At 32.9% G+C, this 12,560-nt stretch overlaps 1 protein-coding gene across 3 annotated transcripts; it reads left to right on the top strand.

Annotated features, from left to right (window-relative positions):
- The first annotated feature begins 1,211 nt into the window (after positions 1 to 1,211).
- On the top strand, positions 1,212 to 10,466 carry LOC112525288. 3 transcript variants are annotated; one of them, XM_025135357.1, is made up of 21 exons: positions 1,212 to 1,322; positions 1,476 to 1,547; positions 1,739 to 1,902; positions 2,341 to 2,415; positions 3,070 to 3,185; positions 3,633 to 3,747; positions 3,958 to 4,086; positions 4,346 to 4,393; positions 4,542 to 4,732; positions 4,812 to 5,008; positions 5,117 to 5,409; positions 5,597 to 5,746; positions 5,827 to 6,114; positions 6,196 to 6,345; positions 6,884 to 6,959; positions 7,546 to 7,673; positions 8,831 to 9,022; positions 9,288 to 9,428; positions 9,505 to 9,633; positions 9,713 to 9,919; positions 10,046 to 10,466. In XM_025135357.1, exons 3-21 carry the CDS (start codon positions 1,768 to 1,770, stop codon positions 10,196 to 10,198), a joined length of 2,913 nt encoding a protein of 970 aa, XP_024991125.1. In that variant the 5' UTR covers positions 1,212 to 1,322; positions 1,476 to 1,547; positions 1,739 to 1,767; the 3' UTR covers positions 10,199 to 10,466. The 3 variants fall into 3 exon arrangements, with proteins under 3 accessions (XP_024991125.1, XP_024991124.1, XP_024991126.1); XM_025135356.1 differs by having other exon boundaries at positions 1,476 to 1,543; XM_025135358.1 differs by lacking the exon at positions 1,476 to 1,547.
- Positions 10,467 to 12,560: the final 2,094 nt, after the last annotated feature.

Raw genomic sequence — 12,560 nt, forward strand, 5'->3', positions numbered from 1 at the left:
ATAACAAAATAATTTATTTTAAGTTTAATAATATAATGTTTTTCTATAACAATAATAATCAAGTATCTGTTAAAACTTGATGATTATTATAAATATATTTAAAATGAGATGTTTATTTTGTATTTGATTATATTTATCGATTAGTTATATAAATTTACATATATAGCTTTAAAAACGTTGTATTTATGCACCACTTACTTGTAAATTTTAATATTAAAGTTTAAATAATATACATAATTAAACAATATTTGATGTATTAAAAGTAGTTTTTAAGAGTTTAACCCAAATGATTTATATATAACCAGAAGAATATTCACACAATACAGTGAGATACATCTCGATTTTAATGTTTTGCTTCTATTATGTCTCCGTCGATACGATTTTATGTGGTACTGAAAAAACCAATAATATTTTTATTTTTTGAATAAAATATAAATTCAAAAGTATCATAAAATTTTGAAAAAAATGTATCGATTTAATATCAAGTTAAATATTTAAAAGTTCTTGTTTTTTTGTGTAATTTTTTTAATTCATTTTTTTATTATAATTTAATTTAGATTTAGTAATGAAGTCATTTATTTTTTGGTTTAATAATATAATTTTTTGTACAAAGATAATAATTAATATTTTGTTAGAATTTAATGATTATCATAAATACATTTTAGATTTTTTCTATTTAAAATGAGATAAATATCCAATATTTAATTATGTTTATCTACAGTTTGTTACACAAATTTAAACATAGATCTTTAATAAGTTGTACATAATTACAATTTACTTGTAATCTTGAATTTTAAGTAATATGCATCAATAAACATTATTTAACACATAAAGAATATTTTTTAAGAGTTTTTATCAAATACTTTATAATATAGTATAAATAATAAGTTATACATACTTATAATTTACTTGTAATTTTGAATTTAAAGTAATATGCATCAATAAATAATACTTAATATATAAAAAATAATTTTTAAAAGTTTTTATCAAATGATTTATAATACAATATAAATATAAACATAAAGATAGATATAGATTTTGGAGAAAGTGTATGAAAGTCCCATCTATAAAACGAAAAAGATAGTTTGGGTATTGATTCAATAAAACTTTAATTTCAAAAGGGGACGAATAATATTTCAAGAAATCCAGCTTGCAATTGAACAAGATAATTGTGACATTCAATTAACCATTTCAAAATTGCGTCCCACGTAGGGCATTCCATTAATTCGCCAAAACAATTAAAAAGAACTGGAAGTTAAAAGTGCAGGGGAGGAGGAGATTACAAGACTCTGCCTCCCTACGTCTTTAGAATGTGATATGAGGTAATTCATGATAATCCTTTCGATTCTTGCTGTTCTTGGTAATAAAGTTGTTTACAGATTCATAGCTGTAATGTAATTTTTTTTTCAATTTCAATCATACCCTTGAAGATTTGTCATTTATCTATCATTTTTCTGCTTTCCATGTTCGTCCAGATCGAGATCACAAGGTTCCCGATTGAGCGATCAAGTTTGTTGAATAATCTTGTTATCCATTTGCATTCGTGGGTAACCTTTAATTGATCATAATTTTGAGTTCAATTTGTTTCCCCTTCTTGAATTGGATTATCTTTTTGTTGAATTTAGCTGTTGACATCACTTTAAGATCACAGTTTATATGTATACTTGTGTGATTCAGTTCATTTTGGCTACTGAGTTCATCTGGGCTTGAGGAGTTTTTTATTTATTAATTTTTGCAGAGGAGAACTCCAAAAATCTTTAGAAAAAAATGGGGGTTATGTCAAGACGGGTGTTGCCCGTCTGTAGCAACCTCTGTATATTCTGCCCTTCAATGCGAGCAAGGTCGAGACAGCCAGTGAAACGCTATAAGAAGCTTCTTGCAGATATATTTCCTCGGTCTCAGGTGAACACTTTTGATTGTATGGTCACACTTAGAGGCTGTTTGATAGGTTTTCCATTATGTCCTTTATGGATAAAGATGTCTATTTTGGATTAACAAACAGTCACTTATAACTGACCGAATAAGCTGTGAGTCCCGTTAAGCTGCTAACAAACAAACACTTACTTGAATTGAGTTGAATTTCATTGGGAACATGATTTGCTTTGAAAAGAAAAAACTGGATGCTTATGTTGGATCAAAGGGAGCATGTTGACTTGCAGAGAAATAATGAAACATTTTCTTCAAAATTTCAAAGCTCTTGAGGTTTTATGGTTCTAGTATCTAGTTACACTAATTTTGCTATTACTAGTATAATTGAGAATCATGAGTATGGTTTTTGTATTTGGTGAATAGTAACTACTCTTTTGAAGTATACTAATCATAAATAACTTCGAATGCCAGAATGCTGAGCCAAATGATCGGAAGGTTGGGAAGCTTTGTGAATATGCTTGTAAAAATCCATTACGAATGCCCAAGGTGAAGTTTATATCACTCATCTCAACTAATGTGTTAATATGCCATTATCTTGAAGCACTGTGCATGATATTTTGACTACATTTGTTCAATCAAAGTAGGATATAAATGTTATCACTTATCACATTGTGTATTAAGCTACTTTTTAAACTACCTTATTTATAATCACGTAAATAATATCTATGTTAATCAGTGCATCTATTAACTTAAAATTTTACATCTTTTAACCAAGGAACGGGGCTCTTTAATTGGCTTGGCACAGCTTACAGTCTTTGTTAATGTGTGATATGCTAGAAACTTCTTTGTGGATTTTGATCCTGAAGAACTTGGTTAAGAACCTGAATATTGTCTTTTTTTTTAAAAGAACATTTAATATTCAAAGTGATTTCTCTCTAATCTTTCTTTATTTTAATTGTGTGCTTTGGATTCGCTGTGCTGTTTGGGGCTCACTGATGGTTCGGTTTACCCCTCTGGCCTTATTTATACTTGTATTTCTAAATTACAGCTTCACTTCCTGGTAGGAACTGCTAAAACTATGCAGTCCCTAAACCCCTTTGAAATTTATCTTTAGAACATCTTATTAGTATGGTATGATGACATAAAATTTTAAATTAATTTACTTATATCTTGTGTTGCTTGATAAATTATTTTTTACAGATCACTGATTACCTAGAACAGAAGTTTTACAAGGAGTTGCGCCATAAGCACTTTGTCTCTGTAAAAGCCGTGGTGCTCGTTTATGGGAAATTGCCATCCTCATGTAAGGAGCAGATGTAAGTTGAAATGCATTAATCCCGGATATAAACATTAAGCATTTGGTAGTCGTGTCTGATTATTCTCAGTTAAGCTGCACAGTTTTAGCCTAAATTGAACATATACACATGCTTTATTCTCTCATTTGGGTTTCAAATTTTCTATTTGTTAGTTGTTTTAATTATAGGGTGATGTTAAATCAACAACAGGGTATGCTAAAAATGAAGCCAAGGTAAATAAAAAAAGTGAAACTAAACCAACAACATATAGAGGCAAACCACCTGAGGTTCCACGACATAAAGTTGCTTCATTCCATGCACTTCTAAGCTAAGAAAATGAAGAGATATTTGATTTCCTTACTTCATGTCAGACGATGGTATCTAAAAAAGCAAGTGAAGTGTTGTTTGTTTTCTGTTTGAATTTGCAAAATAACATATTCACATGTAATTTGCTTTCAACATTTTCAGGCCACTCTTTGCCAGTAGTTTGTTGGGAACTGCCCGGACACTTCTAGAACAAACCCAGCATGATGAAATGCAAATTCTTGGTTGCCAGACTCTTGTAAACTTCATAAACAATCAGGTACATGTTGCTTCTAATGGCTGGTAGTAGTTGAAATAATTCTTGGATCTCATCTGCATCAGATAATGGATATTCTTGTAGTGGTTTCTAGTAAGAGATTATTTGATCATTGGGCTCATAGTCTATGGCACTGCAAACCCTCCTCCATCCCTACCTCCCTAACCCTGAGTAATAATGAAGATGGAAATAATTGACCTCTAAAAAATGCAGGTGGACAGTACATACATGTTCAACTTAGAAGGCCTCATTCCCAAACTTTGTGAATTGGCTCAAGAAGTTGGAGATGATGAAAGAGCATTACGGTTGAGATCGGCAGGACTTCAAGTTTTGGCTTCCATGGTAAACAGATGCTTATCTTTATCTTATTGGCTGTGCATAAAGTTACTAATTACAAATTTCATACTGTTTGAATTTTATTTTGTAATGCTCGAGAATATAGCAAATTAAGAGGCTCTTTATTATTTTGTTCTTAGTTACTGTATCTTTGGAGCTTCACTAAATGTATTGTGAATGCATGGTACAACATAATATATTTGGGTGATATCATAACCTGCTGCATAAGCTCATATTGTTTTTCTTTATCCTTTTTGTGGACTAGGTGCGATTTATGGGGGAGCAGTCTCATATTTCTATGGACTTTGACAATGTATGTTGCATTTATTTTTCTGCTGTTCTGTACTTGTCTTAACTTCACTCGGTAGTGGTTTGAATAACTAAAATTAGTGGTTTATAAAAAAACCATTTATATATTATGAATGTTGGTTGATTTTGAAATGAAATGGTGTTTTAAATAGATTGTATCAGTGACCTTGGAGAATATGGAGAAATCAAATAACCAAGAAAATGGCAAGTACGGCAGACAAGTTTCTCAAGCACAGGAAAACACACAGGGGATCGTTAAAGGAGATGAGCATGGATCATCGTTCTTGGATGTCAACAAAATGATAACAAATGTTGTTAACTTTAAAACAGATGTCCCAATGGGGTAAGTACACTTATGCATATAGATAGATCTTAAATTATGGGCTCATATGTAAAAAAATCAATTCTTTTCATTTACACAGGGATGCACACAAAAGCCCCTCTTATTGGTCCAGCGTTTGCTTGCATAATATGGCTCACTTGGCAAAGGAGGGAACAACTGTTCGACGTGTATTGGAACCTCTTTTCCACAGTTTTGACACTGAAAAGCATTGGTTTCCTGATCAAGGGTTGGCTTTTGCTATATTAAAGTATCTGCAGTTGGTGTTGGAGGAATCAGGTTACAGCATCAATTCATTTTTATTTTTTATAAATTAAGTAGATAATGATTAATTTTAAGCAAGTATCTGCTATATAGTTGTAACCTTTTCCCACTTTTATAACTCAGATGACAAAGCTCATCTACTCTTGTCTATCTTGATCAAGCACCTGGATCACAGGGATGTTGTCAAACAGCCAGTTATGCAGATGCACATTGTGAACGTTGCTACACAATTGTCTCAGTATGTAAAGCAGCAGGCCTCAAACACCATTGTTGGTACAATAAATGATCTCATCAAACATTTACGCAAATGCTTACAGAATTTAAGTGAACCATCAAGTCCTAGGGAGGGCTCTGATAACTGTTATATGGATCTTCAGTGTGCTTTGGAAAACTGTATCTCAAATCTTTCACATAAGGTTCTTAATCTCCTTCAGCTCTTTTTAGTTGGCTTTAAATATATGCAAATTCTTATATTTGAAGATAAATTATATGGACTGTCTCATCAAGCTAGCATGCCTTGAGGATATAATTCTACCACATAAATAGTTTCTTCCATTGAAATATTTGACATAACTAAATTAAATTTTCATTCAATTTTTCTAGGTTGCTGATGTGGGACCAATTCTTGATATGATGGCTGTGGTGCTAGAGAATATTTCAGTGAGTGCTACTATATCTAGACCAACTATGTCTGCTCTTTATCGGACTGCACAAGTTATAAGTTCCATTCCAAACATAACCTACTACAAAAAGGTGAGTTCCAAGTTATTTTTGGAGCAGTATGTTGCATCCACTTTATTTTCTAATAGCTGGATTTGTTATAAACTGTTCAGGCATTCCCTGATGCTCTCTTTCATCACTTGCTCTTAGCAATGTCACACCCAGATCATGAAACACGAGTTATAGCACATCGTGTTTTCTCCACTGTGCTTATGCCATCCTTAAGTCAGCCTTCATCAGGCCACAAAGCTCCGTTTTTGTCATGGCAGAAAGAAAAATCAGAAACCATAGATGAAGGGACAGTGGAGAAAAGAATTCATGTTTTCGAACACCATGGAAAATATGCTACAGAATCTTTATCTCGTGGTGGCATCAACCATTCTTTGCCAGATGGAAAACCAGTATGATGCAACTTCCATATTATCTTTTCTATTTCTTAATCATATAATTTGCTTTGTTTAATTCTAAAAAAAATTCTATAGATTTCTAGTTCCTTGCGACTCAGCCGCCATCAAGTGAGCCTTGTGCTTTCATCAATCTGGATTCAGGCGACATTGGCAGGAAATGCCCCTGCAAATTTTGAGGCAATGGCACAGACATATAGCCTTGCTTTATTGTTTACTTTATCGAAGGTGCTGCATTCTACTTGGCCTATTGATTCCTTATTCTATTTTATCGATCCGAATTACGTGGCAATGGCTGTGTCTTCTTATGGTTTTCTCTTTTCGGGTGATATTCCTTTTGTTCATATTACGAGTAATTTGTTAAGAGATCGCTTCTTAGCTTACCCCCTATCAAAGGGAGATAAAAGCCTAGTTGATTTGGGTAGTCTTCTGGTTAGTTGAACTTGTGCTGTACGTATATGGGATTAACTTTAATGGGGGTCTTTAAAGTTGGTGCCTTATAAGAGGAGAAAATATTTGTCCTTGATTGGTGAATGAGGTGCTAAGATTCATTTCTAAAAATAGTAAAGAAGTGAGCATGTGAATGTTCCAAATATTATACCTAATCTACTTGTCACATAAAAAAAATTAGATTGAAGACCCTAGTATATATCCTAGCAATATCCACTTTGAGGGAAAGGTGATACACTATATATATATATATATATATATATATATATTTGTCATGTTCCTTGTATTTGCTGAACTTGCATGCATGTTCTTTCAGAACTCAAATCATGTGGCCTTAATCCGGTGCTTCCAGTTGGCATTTTCCCTTGGAAACATCTGCTTGGATCAACAAGGTAAGATTTACATTCAATCACACCCCTTTTTAACTTTCTAGGTTTTCAATGTGGTAAGATTTAGGTCAAGTGTCCACGTTTGCATGTTTTCAGTTGCTGCAATTAGGGATTGTAATACGATTACTGCCTTTCTGGGATTTAGTGTTATCACTCGGTGAACTTTTACGCTAAGTGCACATGCACCCACTCACTTGTTTCTTATGAATTTAAACACCAACAAATCTCAAATAAATGATGAATCTTCTTCATATTGGATCAGGAAGGATTTGCAAGGCTTCTGCAGAGCTTATGCTGTACTTTTAGTCTAAATTAGTAGTAGTCTAAGCAAAGAGAAGCTTTCTAGTATTAGTTTTATTTCTTTTTGTTTTTCTTTTTCCAGGCTTGAACAATTAAGCATACGAAGAACTAAATTCTAGTAATACATCTAAATACACAGTTTGAGTTCCTGATAGAAATTTGGCTTATTAGTTTATTTACTTTTGGATAGTCGGCTTATTTGTAATTTACACAAACTCTTGGTCTAGTTGGTTCATGCTTATTTATCGTCTGTTGTGACTTTCTAATATTGATTATTCATATCTTGAAGGTGGTCTTCATCCATCCCAGAGAAGGTCTCTCTTCACTTTGGCATCATACATGGTTATTGTTTCTGCAAAGGCATGCCATCTTTTGGAGCTGATTCCTATTGTTAGATCAACATTGACAGAAGAAACGGTTAGTTTTTACTTCATAGAAATAGAAATGGTATTGCACTAAGGTTCTCATATGTTAAGTATTATCATTTAAATTATGGGCACAATGCGTGAAATAGCAACTTACTTGTACAAATTTTCTTATTATAGCATTGTGCTTTCAGTTTTTCTTATTACAGCAATGTACTTTCAAAATATTTTTTATTAGAGCATCATACTTTCAAAAAGCATTGGGTAACATTTTAAATTAAATTTACCCATTATAACAGGTTTCTTTGCCACCTCATCGTCCATGTAGGCTATATACATGTACAATAGTGCTGACATGACATTTCTTATTATAACATTGTACTTTCAAAATTGCTTTATTGTAACATCACCAATTTCTATTACAACATTATACTTTTAATTTTAATATTTTTATCATTTAAACATTGTAAATTATAAACTTGTAAGCTAACTTATTTTGCCAAACAAATAACTTAGTAAAGGAAAGAGACATAATATGATATGCGATGGAATTATCATATGGATAAGGTGGCATTCAAAGGCGGCAACTTTGATATTTCATATATAGACGCCACCAAAGTGACTTGTTCCTAATATGACAAAGAAACCTGGCATAAAAGGGTGATGTCTGAATTGTACACATGTTTAAATTTTTGATATTATAATTTTTATAAATATTTTTATTCGTGAAACAATGATATCTTGTAAAAAACATGTTTAATTTCTGATATTATAATTTTTAGTAAACATATTTGATTAAATCTACAATGTTTAAATGATAAAAATATCAAAACTAAAAGTACAATGCTATAATAGAAATTGGTGATGTTATAATAAAGTAATTTTGAAAGTACAATGCTATAATAAGAAATTTCATGTCAGCACTATCATACATGTGGACAGCCTACGTGGACGATGAGGTGGCAAACAAACCTGATATAATGGGTAAATGTAATTTAAAAGGTTACCCAATGCTACAACTGGTAAATTTTTGAAAGTACGATGCTTTAAAAAAAATATTTTGAAAGTACATTGTTGTAAGAAGAAAAATTGAAAGTACAATGCTATAATAAGGAAATTTGTAAAAGTAGATTGCTATTTCGCGCATTTTCCCTTAAATTATTACCTATCAGTCTACCTCTGTATTTGCTGAAGTTGGTGTAAACGCAGATGGATCCTTATCTTGCATTGGATGAAGATATGAGGCTGCAGGTAACAAAACCTGGTGAAAATAACTGCTATGGATCACAAAAAGATGAAGCTGCTGCAGTGGATGCACTCTCTGCAATGGAATTAAAGGATCAACAGTTGAAAGAAACACTTTTGACCCACTTAATATCCAAGCTTGAAAATTTATCAGAGGTATTGATAATTAACTGCCTTGTCTACTGTTCCTTGTAAATTCATGTGGGTTATTAGTTTTCTTCTTGAATTTGAACCTCCATGGCCACAAGGGGATTTTTGTTCCTTCTTGAATTTGAACCTGTGACCTCCAGGCACCTTTGAGCCTTGGAGCCAAGCTCTAACCAATCAGGCACCACCCTTGTGGTTAGGGTGTAGAATTTTCATTTGTCATTTTAGAAAATTCCTAGACCTAGTAAATAAGGATTCTATCTTTCTTTTCCAGGAAGAACAGTTGAATATGAAGGCACAAGTTTCACAGGGGTTCTCGCCCGATGATGAATTTCCTTTGGGGGGTCCATTATTTATGGAGACACCACTGCCATGTTCTCCGGTTGCCCAAACAGAGTTTCAGGCTTTTGATGAGGTAGAGCACTTTGTTTTATATAAGTCCGTTTTATGTTCGGTTGCAGTCTTGTTAAAAAATGATCTTCTTCCCTTAGGTAATGCCTCATGCTGACTCAACAGACGAGGATATGTTTCAAGACCAATATGGAAGCCATTCAGGTCGCAAAGATTCACTCTCCATCAATTCGCTTGACATTTTGAGTGTTAACCAGCTGTTGGAATCGGTAAACAAATGCATTCTTTTATTCTGATTCTATTTAATTTGCTGCCACTTTCAATCATTATTGAAACGAATTTTGACAGGTACTGGAAACAGCCCGTCATGTTGCAAGCTTGCCCGTTTCTTCCACTCCTGTAACTTATGATCAAGTCAAAGATCAATGCGAGGCTCTAGTGACGGGTAAACAGCAGAAGATGTCCGTGCTTCAGAGTTTTAAGAAGCAACAAGAAGGCATGACGATAATTTTATCGGGTGAACGTGAAAAACAAACTCCAATTACATCAAACACTGTAAGAATCTTATTTTGACCCTATTTTCGTATCACTTGAAGTTCAGAAAGTCAACCATAGATTCATTGTTTGTATTCTGGCATGAGTAGTTTTTCTGAACGATGTTTTTCTCCACCTGTTCTGTAGACAACGGAAGAAGTAAAAGCGTTAACAAACGGAGAGCAACCTGTGATGCATGATCAACTCGTTTCGTGTACAAAAGAATGCAGTCAACAACAGTCTTTCAGGCTTCCGCCTTCAAGCCCATACGATAAGTTTTTGAAGGCTGCTGGATGTTAACAAGTCGTCATATACGCGCATGATTTCAAGTTAGATTTTAAAAACAATTTTCTCTCATAATCTCCATGTTATATAAAAGCATTTGATATTTGTTTGTTTTTCAAAAGTAGAAGAAGAAGGTGTTTTAATTATGTTGTAGCGTGTTATTGTTGAAGAAAATGTTATGTAGATACCGAATGCTGTGTGTGTTTTTAAGGTTGTGATTCATATTTATACCAAGTGTAATTTGTAACAGTTTTCATCATTTATAAATGTTTGTTACCAACTTCATTTGCTCCTGAGTCATCATAGGTATAGCCAAGGTGTTTGATCTGGAAGATTTTGTAACTTAGGGTCCGGTAAGTATTTACTGGATAAGAGTCAGGATCCTCACTTACTGTACCACTTACTGTACTGTACCAGGCTTGGTTTAAAAATGTGCGCATAATGCGCTCCGATGCGCTAGAGGTAACGCATCAGAGGGGCTGATGCGAAGCGATTCAATGATGTTCTCTGATGCGGTCGCATCACCTATGCATCACACGATGCGTGCATCAGCGCATCCTGTATGTTTCATGTTTGGGCTCCTTTTTCATTCTTTAGAGGTTTTTAGTTCGGCTTTTTGTAGATTAAAATAGAATGTAATAATGACCTAATAAAATAGAAGCCCCTCTCAAGTCTCAAGTTGCATATCAGATTAAGAACATATACGTGGGTCGGGTCCATCAGGAACTTGAAGTGTTAGAGGAAAAGGACGTGCTCTTCAGGATGAAGATGATGAAGTTGAGGTGGAAGCAGATATTGGAGGGTTTGATAATGATGAGGGAGATGAACCCGTGTTGGGGTTTGATGATGCTAATTTTGAGGAGTATTAGTTGGTCACTTGGTCTTCATGGTAATAGTTTGTGCGTTTTGTTATTCTGATTCACGAACTTTTTAAGATTTTAATGCCACTTTTTGAACTATTTTATGTTATAAATGAAGTATTTTGATATGCAAGTATTTTTAAGGTAGAAATTGATATGTAAAATTAATTTATAAGTATTTTTTGAATACCGGGCGCATCACGTGCGTGATGCGAGTGCATCCGCATCACACATCGGCTTCCGAGACCCTTACCGCCTCGGACCGCATCGCGCTTTTTAAAACCAAGGTATTAGGTAAGATTTTTGGTTATCACGAATAGTATGATAGTAACGTCTATTACGATACTTGTGAGATTTGTTTTTAGATGTCATTTTAATTGGATCTAATATAAATGATCCCTATTACATGATTAAATGGTCTCTTTTGATGTTTTTACAGTTGAACAACAAAAATTAGCAATAGTTTAATGTTAGTTTAATACATGAGTGAAGTACATTTGTTGTCCCTCTGGTATGTTAGAAATTATAGACATGGTCCTTATGGTTTGCAAACCCTTATGGATTTGGTCCCTTTCACTAACTTAAATTTTGTTAACTCATAAATCATTTTGATTTTATATAATATATAGAGGTTAAATAATTTGAGGGAAAAAAAAAGGTTTCAGTACCTTGAGGACTAATATAATCCGTAGATTAATATAAACAAAGGGTCACTAAAGAAAAAACATATTTGTAATAAAAGCAAAAATATAAGGGGTTTTTTTTTTTTGGTCAAATTGCAAGGAGATTGAAAGGATATTCTAGATATTAATTCATTGAACTCAAATTAAAACTAAATTATATTTCATATCAAATAATTTTTCTTCACCTCCATTATGTTTCATCTCCACCTTCATTATTGAGTTCGATCAGAAATGAAATTGAACAATTGATAATGGCAAATGATCGAAGAAATGATGACAAAGAATCAAATGTAGCTGTTCATTGAAATTAAAAATGCAATTTAGGGTTTTTATAAGATTTTTAATTGATTTTTTGGATCAACAGTTGAACTCCAAAATGCAAAATTAATCGCCTGAAAGTATGATGAACAACATTTAAGCAATCAAAATTTTTTGTTCATTTTCTAAACCTACCAACTGCATCTTCATTGTTCTGCATCTGTTCATCTGCATCATTCACCTCCTATATCCATTGATTTCATAGTGTGAAATAGCTTGTAGTTGATAATATTTAAATCATGCATACAAAGTGTTTGATGAAATGCCTCTTTTTTAATAATGTCTCTATTTTCGGTCCAAGATAGACACCATGGTGAAACATGTAACATACTTTTTGGGAGATATGATTGTAGTGTTTCTTGTTATGAAGGAAGCGTTTAATGTAATGAAACAAATAACTTATAGTTAACAACGTTTATATCATGTCTACAAAGTGTTTGATGAAATGTCACTTCTAATAATTATATGTTTTCAGTCTTAAACTAGATATCATTGTGAAACAACTTGTAACAATTT

This window comes from Cynara cardunculus (assembly GCF_001531365.2).
Source record: "Cynara cardunculus var. scolymus isolate 2C chromosome LG 13, CcrdV1, whole genome shotgun sequence".
In the NCBI taxonomy this organism is placed as follows: domain Eukaryota; kingdom Viridiplantae; phylum Streptophyta; class Magnoliopsida; order Asterales; family Asteraceae; genus Cynara; species Cynara cardunculus.

Excerpts from the sequence above, each read along its gene's own strand:
- LOC112525288 (XM_025135357.1), top strand. The coding sequence starts at position 1,768 with ATGGGGGTTATGTCAAGACGGGTGTTGCCCGTCTGTAGCAACCTCTGT. Across the intron at positions 5,410-5,596 it reads TCTCAAATCTTTCACATAAG|GTTGCTGATGTGGGACCAAT; the intron begins GTTCTTAATCTC and ends CAATTTTTCTAG. Across the intron at positions 7,674-8,830 it reads CAACATTGACAGAAGAAACG|ATGGATCCTTATCTTGCATT; the intron begins GTTAGTTTTTAC and ends GTGTAAACGCAG.